Source organism: Hesperophylax consimilis, chromosome 1 (genome assembly GCF_061612785.1).
Source record: "Hesperophylax consimilis isolate HC1 chromosome 1, BYU_Hcon_1.0, whole genome shotgun sequence".
Lineage (NCBI taxonomy): Eukaryota > Metazoa > Arthropoda > Insecta > Trichoptera > Limnephilidae > Hesperophylax > Hesperophylax consimilis.
The window spans coordinates 5,153,961-5,174,576 of NC_142836.1; the positions used below are offsets into that span (position 1 = coordinate 5,153,961).

General features: G+C 35.7%; 3 protein-coding genes across 5 annotated transcripts in view; 2 read left to right on the forward strand and 1 right to left on the reverse strand.

Moving 5' to 3' along the window:
- LOC149426167 (endoribonuclease rege-1-like) overlaps positions 1–4,218 on the forward strand; it is a 50,181-nt gene extending 45,963 nt beyond the window's left edge. For all 3 annotated transcript variants that reach the window (XM_089639896.1, XM_089639911.1, XM_089639844.1), the window contains exons 3-4: positions 55–174; positions 281–4,218. In XM_089639896.1, coding sequence (XP_089496022.1) covers positions 55–174; positions 281–1,616 — 1,456 coding nt within the window. In that variant the 3' untranslated portion in view covers positions 1,617–4,218. The remainder of the gene's footprint in view (positions 1–54; positions 175–280) is intronic.
- LOC149426168 (uncharacterized) lies at positions 4,212–6,398 on the reverse strand. Its single transcript, XM_089640668.1, has 3 exons — positions 6,096–6,398; positions 5,429–5,569; positions 4,212–4,819 (listed from the first exon to the last, which is right to left on the reverse strand). Exons 1-3 carry the CDS (start codon positions 6,215–6,217, stop codon positions 4,216–4,218), a joined length of 867 nt encoding a protein of 288 aa, XP_089496794.1. The 5' UTR covers positions 6,218–6,398; the 3' UTR covers positions 4,212–4,215.
- Positions 6,399–10,125: 3,727 nt separating this feature from the next.
- LOC149426169 (death-associated protein kinase dapk-1-like) overlaps positions 10,126–20,616 on the forward strand; it is a 29,034-nt gene continuing 18,543 nt past the window's right edge. Inside the window, exons 1-12 of the mRNA XM_089635925.1 lie at positions 10,126–10,641; positions 11,586–11,728; positions 12,691–12,850; positions 13,293–13,444; positions 13,607–13,723; positions 14,180–14,361; positions 15,527–15,654; positions 16,449–16,857; positions 18,228–18,376; positions 18,686–18,775; positions 19,809–19,889; positions 20,209–20,403. Of these exons, the coding sequence (XP_089492051.1) occupies positions 10,612–10,641; positions 11,586–11,728; positions 12,691–12,850; positions 13,293–13,444; positions 13,607–13,723; positions 14,180–14,361; positions 15,527–15,654; positions 16,449–16,857; positions 18,228–18,376; positions 18,686–18,775; positions 19,809–19,889; positions 20,209–20,403 (1,836 nt within the window). The 5' untranslated portion in view covers positions 10,126–10,611. The remainder of the gene's footprint in view (positions 10,642–11,585; positions 11,729–12,690; positions 12,851–13,292; positions 13,445–13,606; positions 13,724–14,179; positions 14,362–15,526; positions 15,655–16,448; positions 16,858–18,227; positions 18,377–18,685; positions 18,776–19,808; positions 19,890–20,208; positions 20,404–20,616) is intronic.

Below are 20,616 nucleotides of genomic sequence, written 5' to 3' on the forward strand. Positions count from 1 at the left end.
GAATTGTTTTATGGAGCAATAATGACCTGTATTAATCCTAGTTATTATTTTCAGCCATGGAAATAAAGAAGTATTCTCGTGCCGGGGGATCAAGATCTGTGTAGATTGGTTTAAAGGCAGAGGACATAAAGAAATAACAGTGTTTGTGCCCAAATGGAGAAAAGAAGCAAGCAGGTAATTTATTCACCTTGTTTATCTATGTGGTCAATATCGATTTGCTAGTAATATTATAACAATAAAGCATTTGATATTTTTACTAATTATCTTTATTTTTTTGCAGACCCGACAACCCTATCACGGACAGAGAAATTTTGGATGAACTGGAGAGGGAAAGAATGTTGGTATTTACACCCAGTCGCCATGTGGGAGGGAAGAGGATGGTCTGCTACGACGATAGATATATTCTTAAATTGGCCTTTGAAGTCGATGGCATTGTGGTGTCTAATGATAATTATAGAGATTTAGCCCAGGAAAATTCTGATTACCGAAAAGTCGTAGAAGAAAGAATACTAATGTTTTCCTTCGTCAACGACCGTTTCATGCCTCCCGATGATCCCATGGGTAGATCTGGACCAAAACTAGAAAACTTCCTGAAAATGGCGAAGCGTAGCGAATCCCTTTCAACTTGCCCCTACGGTAAAAAATGCACCTACGGGAACAAATGTAAATATAATCATCCAGAGCGTGGTAACATGCCTCACAAATCCGTTACAGAATGCTTGTCAGAACATGCTCAGAAACATATTCCAGCCAAGGGGAGTCTGAGAGAAATGAGTCCAAGGAATGACTTGAAGACAAACAGCTTACCTTTGTCCTACGACAGTCACGGGGCCGTCCCTCGCAAGATGCCCCTCAGTCGCACCCGCTCCGCCGCCCCCGCCCTGCCGCCTCCCGACTCCCTCCACCACGCCTCCGTCATTTCCCACTTCAACCGAGCTCAGCAAGAATACCACCAGGCCATCTCACCTGACTATCATTCCATGAACCGCAAAATGGAAGTTCCTCCCAAGAGCCACAGTATAGAAAACATCTCCTCGGGTATGAAAGATATCAATCTGGGATTTTCTTCTCCACTGGGAAACCAAGGAATGGGTTATCCCCAACCAGGCGCTTGGGGCAGTGGGATGTCTGGTCTAATGTCTCGAGAGTCCTCCTCGTGGAACAGATACATGGAAGGCCAAGAAGCCCCCGAAGCTGGCAACATGCACAGGAAACTTCATCGTCAGCTTACCCTCAATCCGGCCTACGATCCCAGGCTGTACCGCATGCACGGCTGTAACCACATCAACCCGGGGTGCGGGACGCAGCAGCAGCAGCAGCAGCAACAACAACAGGGCATGTGGAGCGGGCACCAGTCGGTGGGGCGTATCGCCTCCGCCCCCGCGGCGTGTCCCTCCTGGCCTTGGGGCACTCCGGCACCCCAGCAGCCTCCCCCGCCCCAGCAGGTCCCTCCGCAACAGCACCCTCAGCACAGCACACACCACGAAGCCCGCACTCACATCCACTACCACCTGGCCAGCCTGTTCCCCGAGGACAAAGTGCAGAAGGCCATGGCTCTCTACCCTGATGAGATTAACCCTCAAAACATTTGCGCCGCTATTATAAACCAAAAGTAACTTTCTGCTTTGAAATACTTTTTAAGGGCCAGTTATTATTACTTATATATATATTCGGCATTTTTGTAGACTCAAGTTATTTGATTGACGTAAGTAGTATTTTACAATTATATGCCTCATTCAGAAGTGAGTAATAGGTTACATTTACGTTTTTATTGGGTTACTTAACCACTCGGAACATTAGAACGTCAAAAGACGTAAATATGATAATAGCGGTCAAGACATTAGTACGTCTTTTCACGTAAGCGCGCGAGATTTTACAAAAATCGATTTATTTCCATCACTAGTATACGGATTGCCATGATTTAAAAAACAGAGTATCGATAATGAATAACGCTACGCGTCTGCATTCAAAAATATCTATGGAATCTTGAGGTGCATTATCTGAGTCGATTGAATCTGTCAGCTTGTTCGTTCGTAATTTATTGCGTTTTTAAATAATTTATTAAAAATATTTTAGTTTGGACGGTTAATATTTTGAGGTGACCAATAGTTTTTAATTATATTTCTTCAATATATAAAGTGTTATTTCTTTATGATACTCAGAAAAAAGTACATTTTTCACAGCTTTGAAATAATGGTCAGCGATTTTTACATATTTTTGACGTTTTCAGAAAATGTATATTTAGAAACGCAAATATTTACGTATAACAAAACAATGCGATAGTGAATTTCATAATCTTTCCAAAACATTTTTTAGAATGAAGCTACGTTTCCCAAGACGTGAGTTATGATGCTTTTAGCAAAAGTCGTGAATAACACAAAAATTTCCGCGTTTTGACAGTTCTCAAAGGAACACATAGCATACAAATGCCTTTGTCTGAGAGGTTAAAGTGCCTGATCAAATTACATATTTTATCCTTTCAAACATAATAATTTTTAAATATCAATTTTAATGACAGTTGTCAAAGGTTAAGTTAATTGCATATTCTGCAGGTAACTTCAGCCTTTGGTAGTCCATCTAGACAAAATAGCTGCAAATAATGGGATGGTAACAATTGCATTGTGTCAAAAGACTCCTTTTCTGAATGAGGCTTTACAGTGCCTTTTCTGGTATTTCATATTTCAGTGCACATAAGATAAGATATAGGGAGTTCACTTACCCAAGTGGACATGTTTGAGAATTTGCCGCATAGCAATGAGTATTAGTTTTGTAAACTTTCATTTGTTGAGATTCTTTTCCATAAAGTTCTTTGGGACTTCAGTGTATGGCTTTGGCCACAGTATTTAAGATCAGTTTAGTCTTATTCCTTATTGTACAGCTATTGAGCGGTGCACCGAGGTGTTATATTAATTAATTAATTAAATTATAATAATAAATTTCAATTCAGCTAATTTTGAAGGTTACTGTTATTTTCTGATGGGATCGATCTGTAAGTCTTGACATTGCCGTCATTAATAGTATTTTAAATTTATTGGTATTGTAGAAAATTGCTAATAAATGTAATTTAGATAGAATGAATTTCTGGTATATTAAACTAAATATTTGTGATTCTGGGTGCAACCACACAAGAAAGAACAACAGTTTGCTTTATTTACAAATTATTTGAAAAAGTTAATGTTTTCTGATTTATGTCTGGAAATTATCAAAGAAACCTCTATTACTGTTGAGTTATTTAATGTAGGAAAGTGTCTTTGCACAAAGGCATTTTAGGCGAGACGAGCATTTATCTATTGTAGAATTTCTTCACTATAAACTTATATTAACCGGTGCATTGACAAAGTGCTCTTTGCCCTAGAATCCTGTCTAGAGTATTGTTAGACGCTCAGAGCTCTGTGCTGATTGTTAACTTCACATTGAAGCTGACAGAAAATGTTAAACTTGTATTGAATGAGGTGTGACATGACTTGTCTAATGAAATGTATTATATACAAAAGTTATTTTGGTACTGTGTACTAAATTTTTATTTGTATTCTATCACATTCCCTAAGTGTGGTGTGCAAATTGTTATATTGTACTCTTGCAAACACAGTCAAATTTGAATACAAACATAATCATTATTTAATTTATGTAAAAGTTAAATGTGATGCTGTAATAGGAAGTTGCCATGCAAGTTATCGGTAAGATATTTTATATCTAAAACTTATAAATTATACGAATTTCTATAAAATGGGTGGACTAAGTTTCTGTGGGTCTATTAACATCTTTCATTATCATACAATAACCCCCCGTTTGAAACATTCAAATTGTAAGGTCACCCCGCTAGGTTCCCTCTATGGATGCTTGCCCATCTAATTGGGCATCAGTTTAATTGTATGCAAAACATTACTTATTTTATTGTAAATAATCTATTTAGAAATTTTATAATCCTGAAATGGAATTCAGTTCATCTGTATTTTGCAGAAACCTCGGAAGTAAATTAATGGAATGGTGTTGAATATTGTTTTATTGTAATATTTTATGAACATGTGATACAGAGTTTTAGTATAACCAAGTAATTCAACTGAAGAAAAGTGAACTTCAAAGTCAAATGTTTTATTTTTGCAGCTAAAAATTCACATTTCTTTCAGCGAGATTTACGTCTTCGGCGTGTGGTGATTAACTGTTAATGTTGACTGTCTTGTGTATCTTAAATTAAACAAATAAATTCTAAAACTTTTACTTTGCGTTTTTCTTTTTTGGCCTGTTGACATTGTTTTGGACTTTGTTGACTAGCAAAGGTTTGAATTTTGCATTATTTTTCTTTAAAACATTCTTTGACCCTTCTATTTTGATGAAATTAGCAATATTTTTTCGTTCGCAAACCGGAGTTTCGATTAACGCTTTTTCTATAGGTAGTGGAACAAAAGCTCTCTCCTTTTTGGAATTCCTATACAGGTATATTACCCCTGCATTGGTTTTACTTGCTTTGGAAGGAGTAATATCTTTTACTTGGTCAAACAAGGTAATTTCGATTGGTTCATGTTTGCTAGTTGTAGGTGAACAATCCGCGAGACTAAATATTTTGATTAAATCTACAATTTTAGAAAATCTATTACTTGGTTCTGTTTTAAAGCAAATAGTACTACTCTTGAACCCAAAAATATTTCGGATAATGCTGGTGAGGCCGCCGACACCGGAGATGGGGACTTGCTGCGAGGAAGCCATGTGGAGGAGGTGTTGAACCAGAATTCGAGGGACATCAGCATCGAATAACACAGCCGAGCACGTATTTTTCTTCAAACACCTGTCAACTTCATTTACTCCAAAAAGTATTAAATTCCTAGAAGATAAAACATGTTTTTATTTAACCAATGTCTATCAAGTTGTTAACTGATGGATGTTTCAAATAAGCAGGAAGCCAGTCCATAATGTTATATTTTTAAGCTAACAAACTATAAGCTAAACAGTTGTCATACTTAATTCTTTGTATAAATTGTCAAACCTGCAATGTATGCAGCTACTCGTAATATAAAACTATATTATCTCTAAATAGTATAAAACAAAATCCCTGTCCGGGACTGTCGTTTCGAGCACTTAGTTCTTCTAAACCACGCAATGTATTTTGGTAAGATTTTGACTATGATTTAGAGAATTTCTTCCGTAAGTTTTGTATATATATATATATATATATATCTATTTTTATTAATATGAAATATATATATAAATATAATAAAAATGTATATATTTATAGAAAGAAGAGAAAAGTCGATATTTTGTAATGAAGTCATAAAAAAAATATTTTCGGGTGCTTACATTGCTAACGCTGGCTAAACCTCATAAGATACATCAAAATTATGTACTACTAAATTGTATATCAAAGGCCTCACAACCGCAAAACTTTACCCCAAACCATTTATAAGTCCCCGAGCAATGGCGGGTAGTTATTTACCTAATTTCGTTTCCATCTTCGACATCAACTTCCATAGCCGACGGGTCTATGGATTTTGAGACATCCTTATTTTTAATGGACTTCTTGAACTTAAGAAATTGTAATTCTGTAACTAAAAGAGAGCTGTCTTCTAAGATGGGCCTGAAAACAAACAAAGAATCATAATTAAACCCAAATTGTCTCAGAGCTTGCAGATATTGTAGGACTAAGAAAGTGAGTTTTATTTTTTCTCAAGGTAAAATTTTAGGTAAACTTTTAAAATCGCTGGCCACACTCAAGAATATGTCAAAAAAGCATGGCCGGACTGTCAAACCACATGAGATTTTGCATCTTCAATTGACAAAAAATGGAACTTCAATGCAGTAATTTTCCATTCCCTGGGACGTAAATAGTTTAAATGGCTTGTTTAGTAATACAGTTGAATCGAGTGTTATTCCAAAAAAAATATTCGTATATATAAATAAGCGTGGCCAGCGATCCTAAAAGATTACCATATATTCTTATTAGCTGAAAAAAGAATCCTGCATTTTCATATTGCTAAATAAAACTTTGATAAAGTCAACATTTAAACTTAGTTTTAGGTAGTGCACGATTCACAGCTTTAGTGAGTTTATGTTTTGTAAACATACGGAACAGTTTATAGAAGGAAGAAATGTTTGGTATTTACCAGAAAGAAGAATTCTTTGAAGCTAAAATATTACGAACGGTTTTCTGAGGTTTCTTTTTAGCAGAAAGAGATTTATTTTGCTGCTTCTTTGAAAAAATGGGTACTACCGGTGTGAGAGTCATTATAATATTTAATTGGTTTTGGAAAATAAGACGAAGGCAACTAAAAATGACAGTTTACAGCTCACTGTGGCTCACTGCCAGCTCACATTCACATGCAATATCATAAATTGCAATATGCAATAATGCAAAACCTATATTTTACACGATTATACATCTCACACGGCAAAATTCCAAAACACACTATTTTCTATGGTGAAAATCTGACATTTATATTTTGATAGAGTCACGTCTAACTAGAAAGACAAAATCGTTACACTAATAGCAAAAAAAGGCATTCCAATGATCCGCGATAAATGTTTCGCTAGGGGGCTAAAATTGAATATAACTGTTGGCGATTCAGACGGTGCGATTTTAGTTGAACGAGTAAAATTGAAAAACATTTCGTTCAGACGTTTCAGTTTAACTTGAACCGAAATTGATAATTAAGATGGCGCTGAAATTTTCGTGCGTTCGTCTCTGTAATTTCTGACGTTTTGCAGAACTTAATTAACGGATTTCAACTTAATTACTACTGGAAACAATACTATAAGTCTGGGTAGATGGAAATACATGCACATTAACCCAGAACGCAATTGAAAAAAAATACTTAATGCATCTTTACTATCTCCTCAGAAATAAATAGTTGTTTCTTGTAGTAGGTAATTAAGTTGAAACCAAGTTTTATTTTATTAAATTTAGCGTGCAGCAGAATTCGACAACTTTGCCCTTGTAAAAACTTTATAAAAAAAAACTATATTAGAAATAACATTCAGATATCTGACACTGAGAGTTTCATTTTCAAGTCTCCACTCTTTTTTAATTTCATTACTTTTTTATGTGAAACCGCACAAGAGCCTCAACTACTCCCAACCGTCTGCAGCGAGATATTAATTTATGATTAATATCTCGCGATTAATTTATGACATCCTAAATTGGGGTATGTTGTGAGGCTGATGGTAGGGGGGAGGGGAAGGAGACGGGGAGGAGGAAGTTGGGGTTGTACCCGACTATTCAGATCTTTTCACCAAACACGGCCAAAGCCATTTCAACCAAAGTTTCAATTCTGAATGGTGGTCTTACAAAGACGGGTTGCTTCACGGAATTTAAACATTTGTGTCCAATTTCAAAGTTAATTTTTTATGTGATCGTTCTATTCAAGTTCTGTGAATCAACTGGCCTATAAAGATATAATAACAAAACTTGAATAGGACTTTCACAGAACTTGCAAATTAACTGCGAAATATGATGAATTGTTCAAATTCTGTGAAACAACCCGTCTTTAAAGTATCTTCTGCTCTGGAAATACTAATTTTAAATCCCTGTTATGTACAGTACATGGTTCTGATTATTTTATTTTTATTTTTATGTCCCATTTCGAAAATAATATTATATTATTAGCTCTTTTATTTTGAAATAGTGCTTGTTTTAGATCCCAAATACAGGCATCGCTTTGGTAGAGGTCAGTAAATCTGAACATTATGTTATACGACTACCATAGGCTAACAATCAACGAAGTAATTTATTTTTCCTTTTATTATTTACAGTAGGTAAGGCTATTTTTAAGTCATGAACTAATAAACTCGGATCGGACATTCAATTACCAGGAAAAATTTAATCGAGTGCGAAAATGGCTGAGTTTTTAAACTTTGGTACAACACAATAACAATAGTGATGAGTGATAATAATAAAGTGTAATAAATAACAATAGGGGTGGTCCGATGCTCTGTAGGGAACCAGCTAGTATAGCGCGGGTGTAAACTGTGCGCCGTTTATACTTACGGATTTCAATACTTCATTTGGGTGAAAGCACTATGAAACAATATGATGGTCCGTCTGATTGACAATCAATTGTAACAGAACGATTGCCATCTCTAATGCACAGATGGTGAGTCTGTTCTACAGGTATTTTAATGAAGCCTGCACTAAGAGGAACTAGAAGCATTGATCCCAGGTGCACCGTACAAAGTGGTATTATTGTAAACCGCTTATGATTTTTTATAGGTATTTAATGAGACAGGGAATGGGATTTGTTAACAAAAAATAAGTAGGTAAATACATTGTTCATACGTCTTCCCCCTCACCCCGCGGCTTCAAATTTATCTCAGGGCTTATAAGTCCAAGGTTTTTACGTTTTTGCTCAATTGTAAATATCACTTTTAATAAATAATGATTAATGGGTTATTTACGGAGTGGTTGTACGGTTATGCAGTCGATGATACGCCCATGGGTCGGTACAAAATAGACATAAACCCAGAGGCGGATTTGCCCTTAGGCCTATGTAGGCCCGGGCCTAGGGCGGCCAGATATTAGGGGCGGCCAAGAAAATGTTTTAAATAATTACAATAAATGTTTTACGAATGAAAGGAAATGTGGTCCATTTTTTGACCGAAATCAATCGTAGAAAAATAAAAGTGGTCCGTTGTCCATTTTTCGACCGAAATCGTTCCAGAGGAACAAACCCGCGTAAGGATTGGAAATACGCACCCGCTCGCGACAGGCGACAGCAGTCAGTGCCGGCAGTGGTCAGTATGCCAGTGTGCGTACAGCAATTGCAGCGAGAAATTTTTTTTACCAACGTTTTAATTTATATTTTAAGTTTAGTTATTATATTCGAATATGTACCTTAAGTTGATTTTTATTTAAAAGAGGTGCTGATTTCTTTTATTTGTTTGGAGACTTAATAATAACTTTTTATCCAGCCCGTATCTGGCAACCCTAATTGTCCTAACTGTGAAACACTTATATATTATTGTATGAGAATAAACCTGAAACTAGTTAAATAAATTAAACCTAAAACTGTTTGAAATGTTTTATTCAAATCCTTGAAACCTTAGAAAGTATTACAAACTAGCAGCTATTATAGTTAACTAAATTTCTGAATCGATTTCGATAAAAGTTGTCAATAAAGTAAATTCATTATGTAGTCTATAGTCTATATCAGGGGTCTCCAAACAACGGCCCGCCAATGTCATCAATCCGGCCTACGACAATCGACAATTATACAGTAATTGAACTAGCGAATTTAGCAAGCGTATTTTTTTACATTAATTCCACGCAGGAGGCTTTGAGGAAAATATTTTCCCTCACGACCTATGTCATCTTAGGTGATGCTGTGTGGAGGGTCTTTTTAAGGAAGGGAAGTATAGGAAGCTCTGAAAAGGAAAATGTATGAGGGGTGGGTAGGAATCTGGGGATTAGTGTGTCCAGGAGTGACATACGTATGAATACATCCCTCCAACTGCGGTGCAAAGCGATGGGTCAAGATAGTCCGGCTGGAAAGGTCAAAAGGCCTCCCTCACCCAGTCTCTCTCGATCCGGCCCGCCACGCAGCAGGTAGGCAGACGTATCCGCCGCCAAGACCTGGACAAATCTCACCCCATGAACCATGAATGATAATGGCAGGAAAATTAAAACGGTTTTGACCCTAGGAACTTACTGAAAAGTTTGGATACTCCTGGTCAATATGATGGGTACTGAAAAAGGGGCGGCTACATGCTCTGGGGCCTAGGGCGGCCAAGACTGCAAATCCGCCTCTGCATAAACCGAGTGCTGTACGAACAACGCGATAAACTAATGGGGTGGATCAGTTAACCGGTCATAGGTTAGGTAGGTATTTTTTTTAGTTAATTAGGTTCCTTGACAAAAAAGTGAAAAGAAAATCTTCCTTCCTAAACTAATCTAAACTAACCTAACCCGACATATTATAGTATCGTGTTCTGCTTTGAAACTATTCTGTTTTATTTCGTATTGGAGGTTTCACAATTCAGCGACGTTTTGTGTCTACAGCCGCTCGTTTCTTATCAATGTTGCTGGTAAAAAAATATGTCCCCCAACCCCCGTGGAAATTGCCCGGAACCTGCGACATTTACAAAGTGCCTACTACGTTTTCGTGTTTTTGTTATTATTATTGAATATTTTTTTACGAAAAACCTACTTATTTGATCAGCAACTTCTAGGAAGCTTTGATTTGACTCAACTATATCACTTTTGTGAATTTAATAATATATGTTAAAGCTTTTAAATGAAAATAAGATATATGAAGATAAAATCGGGGCTATCCGGGCTACCATCGTGGTGTAATTTTCAAGGTGAACCGTTTCGGGGGTGGCGGGAGGTTTGAGTTTGCGCGGTAGCTCTGTGGTGATAATGGGAGTAAATGTGATTGAACGCGGTTCTGACTGATGAAAATTAAAGCGAAAAAATGTATAACACCTCTTGACCGTTTGATTTCGAACCCCAAACTTAATGGTTTAATCGTTCCTCGACAGATTGAGCATTGCACAACGTCAATTACTAATTTTATTCGCAACAAAAATATGAAGTGAATGACAGTTGATCAATTTATTTGATGCGAAATGTGAGACATTATTACTTTTAATAGCTATGTGAACAAAATAATAAGTAGGGGAAAACACATGGAAGATTTGAACCGAGAAAATAATAATGTGAGTAACAACCTATGTTTTTCTTATTAAATGAAAATAATAATTTTTCCATTGAAAAGTCTACAACAGTTAAAAAAATCTATGGGATCTTTGAACTTTCCCAATATTGTATAGAAAACTTTTTAAATAAAAAAATTATTTTATTTTATTGTAATGTTGAAAACATTTAAGTCATTCACCAAACTTAATTATTTTATTTATTTGTACTAGCAACTATGGATAATATTTTTTGATCTGTTCATAAATTAAGAAATTAATGAATCTGTTAATTAGTAGTTTTGTTATTTTATTTATAAAGTTAACAGAAAAAATAAAATGATGCCTTAACCTCCCAATATTACTTCTTCGTCATGTGGGTTTGTTATAAAGACGGCCCTTTTGGTGGTCAGTTTTCCCCAATTATTGCTATGTCTCCTCGGCAATACGTCAATTCCCTGGCTACGAATAGCCTATCACTATTTTAATTTACCATCATTATATGCGGAAAATGTTGCTTGTACAATGATGGAGTACTTGGCTAAGAGATAATTACTTTAAACAATATTGGTAAAGCTTATGATTCAAAATTTTCTAAAACCTTTTTAACACTAGCTAATCACTGGTCTGATAAGCGTTAGTAATTAGTATTTTTGTTATTATTATTAATAATAATAAAGCGGAGACATTATACATAGTTCCCGTGAGCATCAGGCCATGAGCCCATTGTGTGCTATCTCCCATTTTACCTCATTCATTTGACATTAATTCGGTCTCTTTGATAAGGTTCACCGGTTGTCATTGGATATTCGTGTCTGTCTGGTTTCAAAATGTGTCTTCCCAGGAAGCTGAGTCTTGTTCCCATTAAGGTGGAACATTGGCGCCATAGGTGAAGTCTCTTCATCTTCTTCGCATTTTCTGCATCTATTGATGTTTTGCACTTCCAATTTTTTGCACGTATGGTTTAGTTGGAAGAGATGTCTGGGGAAGCGGCGCTGGTGGTAGCGGCGCGTGGCGGGCAGGCTACGGTGCTGCGGCAGCTGCTCGCACCATCCTCGCACAACACCCCGCCCCTCTCGCACCAGGCTGCCGCCCTCTATGCTGCCTCCAGGTCGGTACAAACTCTCGCTTCAGTATTAAAGCCCATCTCGGTCCTGTCACTGAGAGCTCCCTAGTAACTTCTCTTTCCGTTTCAATTGATAAAATAAAATAAACATTGAAATAATTCCTTATGAGTGTGTATTTTATAAGATAGAGGAATTGTTTGCATCACTTAGCTATCAGCTGAATGTCCTTTTCTGGAATTAAAACTAGGGTTGTTTTTTATGTGCATTCAAAAATCCATTCAATTTTTAGTAAGGAAAAATGAAGTACTTAGAAATTTTAATTTGTTAGGCGGGTATGGGTACTGCCGTCTCGGGAACCATTTATAATCAACACCTTTGTCATAGGTCACCTCAAGTGGTTTACTACATTTGGTGAATTATCAGGGGTGCTCGGGTTCACGTGGTGAGGTTTGTTGGGGTCTTGGTGGCGGATGCATCTACCACAAATTGTGTGGCAGGTAGACCTTTTGCCCCTCTCTTTCAGAACATCGCCTTACACCGCAGTGAGAGGGATGGATTCATTCATCCGTCACTCCTTGACACACTGACCCCCAGATTCATATCCACCCCCTTTATCCTTCTCAGAACTTCCTCCTTCCTTCCCTAAAAGACCCTCCACACAGCATCCTCGAAGGTGACGTAGGCCCTGAGAGATATTATTTTCCTCAGGGCCTCCTGTGTGGAGCTAATGTAAAAAAAAGTAGTACCTATAATATAAAATGCCAAATAGCTTATACAATTTGTTGAATACTTACAAAAAATATACCTGTATTTATAAAAATACAAATTTCTGTAATTTTAATTTGTGGGAAACGCTAAGTAAAGATGTTGAAAGATACATTATTAAAGTGAACACACGATTCAGTGGCTAAACATTATTTTTTATGTGTAAAGTGTTCAAAAGAACTACATCAAACTTCTTTGTCTTGTTTCTTGATTTTAATAGATTTATCTATAATATTTTCAGAGCTGGTCAGTTGGAGGCTGTGAAATACTTGATTGACTATGGAGTTAATGTGGACAATGGTATTCCCGAGCCTCCGCTAATAGCCGCATTGGCGGGAGGTCATTCTGATGTCTCCATGCTTCTAATTCACCATGGAGCTGACTGCGATGTTAAAGATTTGGTAAGAGCATGAATAGAACTCCATTATTATTACTCCCGATTATAACTAAACAAGTCTAAGGACTGGTGTTTTCGGAGAGTTTGAACAATTCATCAAATTTCAATGTTCATTTTCAAGTTCTGTGAAAGATTTTTTCAAGTTCTGTTTTTATTTCAGTTCTGTCAAGCAACTAGCCTGTAATGATATAATAACAGAACTTGAATAGGACTTTCACAGAACCCGAAAACGAACGTTGTAATTTGATGAATTGTTCAAATTCTCCGAAACAACCCGTCCTAAGTGTATTAATAAATCACGAAAAATGATGCTACAAAACAAATTGTCGACTTTTTGAGGGCGAAAGTAGGTTATTTTAAACAAAAATAAAGTTATTTTTGTTCTCTCTTTCCTGTTTATAATTTCCCTCTCCTGTGTGTAATCTCGTAATGAGTATTGCTTGTAGAGGGGAAACAGTTGTTTACACTTGGCCTGTGGTGCCGGCCTGTATGATGTGGTGCGCTGCCTGTGCGCTATGGGCTGTGGGCAGGGACACAACTTGAGAGGGCAATATCCCCTCCACATTGCTGCCAGAAATGGATTCATTCAGATTGTCAGGTAGGTCTTTGTCTCCCATTACCATTCCTCGCATATTTGCTCTTTCTCTGCACATTTAAATAAATAAGATCAGATAGTTGTTTATTTTTATTGTGCCGCCATATACGTGTGGATGCGTCAGCGCACGAGCGATTAAGCATCACATGAATTCTTTTTTTCCAGACTGCTGTGCTTTTATGGGTGCAAAATTGACCAACGAAATGGAGATGGGATCCGAGCGGACATAACAGCTTTGAAATATGGCCATAATAATATAGCGGAACTTCTAGATAAGTTGAGGTATACATTATTATTTACTGATATTCACCAATATAAGAATAACCACGGATTTTCAACCATTTTATAGTTGAGAACTACACTTTTACCCTAATTTTTATGGGGACCGACTTCTAACAAAGATCTTACAACAATTTTTGCTGTTATTTTTTTTTTAATTCTTCAAAACTATAACCTAACCTAACCTTTGGAACACCAGACCCTTTCCGAGGGGCCAATGGAATCAAAGCACAATCAGTTTGTTGGCTTCTATTCTTGTCACTGTGCTTAAACGGTTTTCCAGGGGTTTATACAGCTTCATCCACAGATCAGCATGAATCTAGCAAAACCAATTTTTCCTACAACCAAGATAACATATATTTTTATATCCATAGTAATTTTAAAATATTTAAATTTTGATAATATTAACAACCTCACCAAGCATGACAGTTGAATATTTATTTTTGTATTTGGTTGTAGGGTGGGAGGTTGGAGCGCAAATGCCCTTCGCAGCCAGCTGTCCAGTGGAACGCGCCCCCTAATCCGGCTGCAGGTGCGCCTGCTCGGACACAGTGGCAGCGGAAAGACCTCTTTATCCTCCTCCCTCAACGCTGGACTCCTGCACGCGCTTCTCAGGAGGTCGACTTCACTCACCACCAGATGTACGTAGAATTATTTAATTTGTTTTTTGCTAAAACAGTATACAAACCACATAAAAGAAAATTACAAAAAATATTTGGCATAATAAACATAATATATTATTTCAGATACTATGTGATGATACAAGATTGGTGTACCTAGAACAAATAATTGTATCTAAAAAAATCCATCTCAGTATTGTTTACATAGATATTGCATATGAATCTTTCACATGTACAATGGCGTATAAGTTTTATATTCATTTTTATTTTTAAAGGTTATATAATAACCAGTTGAATGATGGTTACCGAAATTTAGGTTTCATCATTCTAGGACTGGCTGCCTTAATTTAGGCAGACGGTTTTTGCCAATTTATTGTAATATTCTTTAATATATTTTTAATAAAACCAAAAAATATGGGATAAACTGTGGAACATAGGTGAATTAATTGGCTTTAAACCAGAATAAGCAGTTTGTATGTTTCCGTGTTGATATTCGAAGGTATGATTTTTGAATGAGCACAGGATATTTCCAAAACTGGAAATATTTTGTGAATACGCCATCGCTCAAGTGTCTAAGGTATACAATTAATTTATAACATGCCAACAATAAGAAAATAACCCGTTTTAACTTCATTACTGACTTGACGCTTTTTGGTTCTAGCCCATTGAATTTCACAATGATGATGAAGCGCAGTTCTATATTTTAAATTTAAGCAAAGAAAGTCTGCCTTTTGGATCATGAGATACGACCACATCTTATTTCTTGTGTTCTTTTATATTCAATACTTTTTATATATTATATTTAGATGAGATAAGAAGCGAAAAAATTGGTTCCACTTTTGACTTCCAATTTTACTCTCTAACGACGGATGACCGGAAACTGCTACCCTTTTTAGGCCCATGAGGTGATTTTCTCAGGAAAACTGGGAAGTAGAAATGATCCAATCATTATTTAACTGTCCGAATTCAGTCCACGCGTACCTCTTCTCACATGCTATTAGTGGAATATGCTTCAACGAGATATTAGTACGCAATAGCGCCTCTTGTAATTGTATAGCTCTACGACTGGAGGTTCTGAGGGTCTGTTTCATCTTTAGGGATACTGTGTGGAAGGTGGTTTAATGAGATAAATGTCTTGAAGATTATGTTACAGAATTTAATTTTAATTTGTATTTAATTTTTTCAGCCCGACCTTCATCACCCTGTCATTCGTCGCAAATAGAGATGGATGTCACTCCGAGACACAATTCCTTGAGCTTTGATTCCTGCTCCACTCCTAATTATACCCCAACTAAGGGTATTCAAGTTCACCAGGTAAATAACATTCTCCATCCAACTATCCTGGGTGGGGTTAAGACGATGCACTACGTCGTGTAATATTTTAAATTGAGCCGCTATCAATAACAACCCTTACGTAGATGGCGATATGGTTTAAATTCCCGCTTAACACCATCCGCCTGTTTAGATTTATGCATGAAAAAAACATGGCCAAAAAGTGCCTTTTATTTTATTTAGTGGATATTTTGGTAAATATTTAATTTTTTTTCGATCATTCTAAACATCATACATTTAGACATACATTCATTACGGTTCCATGATAACTCCTCAAAATGATAATTCAACACACCTTTAAAAAGTGCTATAAAGGTATTAAAAGTGATGAAACAAAAACTAGGTTAAATAGTTACATTTGCAACCTGTTTAACCTGGTTTTTTGTTTCATCACTTTTCATAACTTTATACCAATTTTTAGAGGCGTGTTGAATTGTCATTTTGAAGAGTTATCTGGTCACCATTCATTACAATACAATATTTTGAATGCTGCGCTTCCCTTGTATGTTCCCGTATATTAACTGCTGTAATGTCATCCGATTTCAGAGAAAGACGTTACATCCGAGTGTGTGTACTCGATTGCCACCAAAAGTTGACAGAATTCATTGTCATCAACAACGAATCTGACTACCAAATTTTAGCTAGATCGGATGTCGGGAAGTTGGTTAATTCCGCTTCCAAGATTTGCATTCATTCAACACCGAAATCGAAAGTGAAATTCAAATAAATGTTTTTTAAATAATACATGTTTAATAAATTATTTTCATTGGTTGCAGATGGATTTGAATAATGTGGGTGATATAACTGTGTGGGATTTCTCCGGTCAAGAAGCGTATTTCCAAATCTATCATCATTTCCTAAGCGATGTGTCCATACCCCAACCTGCCACAGCAGTCCCCTATTCCGTCAAGAGGAGGAACTTCAACTCCAACGAGCTCGCTAAGTACACGGCTGCCAGCGATCACGTCATCACCAACATCGGGAAGTCCCAAATTGAGACGAGCATTGACAATCTGTGTTACAAGAATATCGGCTCTCCCATCAATGGCAACGCGAGCAAATATTCGCAGCTTGCCGTCTATGTTATCATGTTCAACTTGGAGAAGCCGTACTATATTCAGATTCAACAATGCGCGTTTTGGCTGAATTTTATTATTTCAAGGCAGTCTCCTTGCGCTTCACCAGGTTAGTAAAACAACTTAGATTTTGTTTAAGAGGAAGCTACAAGCCAAAAATGTGTATATTCTTGGTATACCTTATATTGTAGGTACTATTACCGCTTAAAAATTAAAATATTAAAATCGCTTGACAAACGGAGTCTAGAAACGTTCGATTTCAATAAAGTTAATATTTTTTTAAGAAAGCAAAAAGTTAATCAAGTGAAACTGTCACAGATAATCTTAGCTATAATACTGTATTTTTTAAAAGTTGTTTCCTTTACGCGTTCATACATTTCTATTGAAAAAAATTTTTTTTTAGAAGTTTACATTTATATTTTTTATTGAGTAATTTATTCTTTTATTTGAATTCTACTCGAGCGAAACAATAGGAAAACTTTCAATTTATCTAAAGCATATTTTTTGGTATTCATAATGTACACCAATTCGTTATAAAGATTAATCATAATAGTGATTTAGCATTAAGCTTCGCCATATATTTTTTTATCCATTTGTATTCATTAGAAAATTTCATTAAAAAAAAGTTATGTTTGGAAATGGAAACTGATACTTGCGTATCCCCGTGGCAGAAGGGCGTAGGTTATCTGGCTTTCTCTGTTATCGGTGATGCAGACAGGATACAAAGGAACTGGAGTCCAGAGCTGCTGTGCTAGCTGTGATTTAGCATTTAATTTTCCAACTTTTAATTTTCTACTCCTGTAGTGATATTTTTATCAAACTTTATCAGACATACAGGTACAGATTTTGCCTCATCGTGTACCTACATCAATTACATAAGTAAATTTTTCAGTCCGTAGACTGTGCGCGCACTTCAATACATTTACTGAACAACTGAACTTATTTTCGTTAATTCAACAGAGAGGTGATTCAAAAAGGGGCCCGTATTATATAAAATAAAGAATTTCAGAAATCAACAATTTATTTTTATTTTTATTTGACTGAAAACTGAACCTTCCTCCCCAAGGACTGGAGTTAACAACGCTAACACCTAAGCCAAATTTTAATTGGATAGTACTGACATTTATTTTGTATGTTAACTGCTGTAAATTCTTATTTATCAAATATAATGTCATCCAATTTCAGAAAAATGAGTGTGCGCACGTGTGTGTGCATGAGTGCCATCAAAAGTTGACTGAATGCATTGTCATAGATAACCAGTCTACCTGTCGAGTTTCAGCTCGATCAGATGTCGGGAAGTGGGTTGATTTCCACTTCCAAGATTTCACTTATTTCATTCATTCAGTCAAGAACACAAAATTGAAATTCAAATACATAGATGTATTTAATAAAAACGTCAAATGATTTTTTTGCACTAGTGAATGTGTCGAACGTCTTTGAATTAATGGTTAATGATTTAGTTATATACACATTTTTCAGGTGGTCTGGGAAACGTTATATTGATTGGCAGCCATGCAGATTTACGGGCGCACAAAACTGCCCAGGGAGAGTTTGTTTATCCTGCGGGAGATAATTTGTTGGAAGAAGTCCAACAAAAATTCAGTTCTTTCTTTAAGATTCATCCCCAGGTTGTATAAGTCTATTATTTTATTCATAAATCATTATAGTGGATTCTTAGAAACCTTGCTATTAGAACTTTGTTGGTTTAAAAAATCTAGATTTGATAATTCATGTTAAATGTAGTGAGGAATTGAAATGTATTTGATCATAATGATTTTAAGTGGTTTCTAGTTAAATTTACGAGTACATAGTAAAAACCACTCTCCATTATTAGTACTCAGACCCGTTCTAAAGTATTTGTAACATATATTTTGGAATAATTAAAGTAGTATGTATTTTGTTGTAGTCTTTTGTTATTTTAGATTTCCGTATTCCAGGTTCTAGCTTTGGACTGTAACGCTTCCACGTCGGTAGGACTGAGGAGCTTTAAAGCGTATTTAGCTTCGGTTAAACGATCTATAACACAGGTTAGTTAGTGATTTATCTTAGTTTTAGTTTTGTAATTGACACCAGTTTAAAATATGTTTAACATGCTTCAATGGTCAATTAGGGATCAAAAGTGCTAAGTTTATAGAAAACTGTTCAATTTCAACATTATAAAACACAAAAAATTTTGAGCTCCTTGTGAGCCATGTATACAATAGAATATAATGCTGTAACTATTATGTATCACTGTGTAAATTTGAGATTCTAGTTATACATATTCAGAAAGTTTAATTTGTTTTTGCGTGTAGAATGACAGATATTTCAATTTGCATCTAGTCCAGTAGCTAATGCTAACCTCTCTTAACCCATCGAGGATAGACAGTATAATATCATGCTAGTTCCAAAATCTATCAGATTAGAGGTTTGCTTGGGAATATTTCCGCTTGACATTCAATTTAAAATTTTTGAATGTATATAAACTTTTAAATGCAAAGAGAAAGTTTGGTGATCTCTTTCTAAAACTGTTCATATCAAATGTGTTACCATAGCAGGAAAGAATATGGAAAGAGTTTTACGAGGATATGTAATTTGGTGCCATATATGACACGACATGACTCAATGGCCATTGATTATCGTACCAAAAATGGCACCACTTGATTCGACATGTTAAAAAGTAATATTTGTTCATATCAGGAATATAACTTTTCCAATTCCTATCAATATGCAATCAGTATAAAAGTAGAAATATTCATTCTATGTGTGAAAATTGTTTTTTCTTGTTATTGTTACTTCAAAAATGGACAGTACAAAAAAAATGTTATTATAATTTATAAGTTGTATTCATCTCGATGTTTCCATTCATTATAAAATTGATTTTAAGCTATCAATTGATTTGCCTTTGCTAAATGTTTTAAAATCAAGCTTATTGAATATTATAAAAAAACCACACAATTAACAAAAATGCTTCTGCAATGTTTCAATAATTTCTGAGAAAATCTGTGTTTGCAATGTTTGTTTAATAATTAAATAATGTTTATTTTCATTTGCGATGCACCATTTCTTTATGTTGTGCAGGGCACTGATTTAGTTGGGAAGCAGCGAACCACGGTATTTGGAAGTGAATATGATTTGATCCACGGATCTCCCATTCGCCTGCAGTTAAGTTGAAAATAATACAATTGCACTTCAAAACAATCATGTTCACCCATTATTCCAAAGCTTGCTTGAAGAAATCTATTATTTTCGTTGGTTACCTGGAATCATTTTAAAACCGTTCTCAAGAACGCTATTTAACAAGGCAGATAAGCCATTAGATTTACAAAAACCAGAATATTTCTGTAATGACCTAACCCAACCTAACCTAAGTTTTCGAAATGATTTTAGATAATGCAGAAGTAACTATTCATTTCATTAAATAACATTATTTTAGTATAATTTTTTTGCCAGGTTGCATAATCTTAGTTAAATATATTTACAGGTTGCATTGGGAAATTGGAATGGATTTTTGGAATCCACGCTCTCTTGGGTTGCTAGTGTCCGCAAGTCCATGGAATCCTTCCCCGTAATGGAGCGCCGCACGTTCATGGATAATGTCCGATGCCACGTCAACTTACTGGCGAGCGATGATCATATTATTGATGTTATCCACCACCTTCACGTTTTGGGAGAAGTATGTTAACCTATGTACCTACAGTAAACTTAAATTATAGATCAACAAAATTATATTTTTTAAATGTTATTTGTATATTGAATGCTTATGAAAGCAATGTTTTAAAATAAAGAAAAATATATTGAGCGGCTGTGGTAAAAGTCGGCAATTTAATTTTAATGGTTTGTAAAAAATATCCCTTGAAATATCAATTGACGTCAGAATAAGTAGACC

What these genes read in the sequence shown, in the direction of transcription:
- LOC149426168 (XM_089640668.1), bottom strand. Translation starts at nt 6,217, where the DNA reads ATGACTCTCACACCGGTAGTACCCATTTTTTCAAAGAAGCAGCAAAAT. An exon ending in TCAAAGAATTCTTCTTTCTG is followed by an intron (nt 5,570 to 6,095) that starts GTAAATACCAAA and finishes GTTTGTTTTCAG; the next exon opens with GCCCATCTTAGAAGACAGCT. An exon ending in GAAGATGGAAACGAAATTAG is followed by an intron (nt 4,820 to 5,428) that starts GTAAATAACTAC and finishes TTTATCTTCTAG; the next exon opens with GAATTTAATACTTTTTGGAG.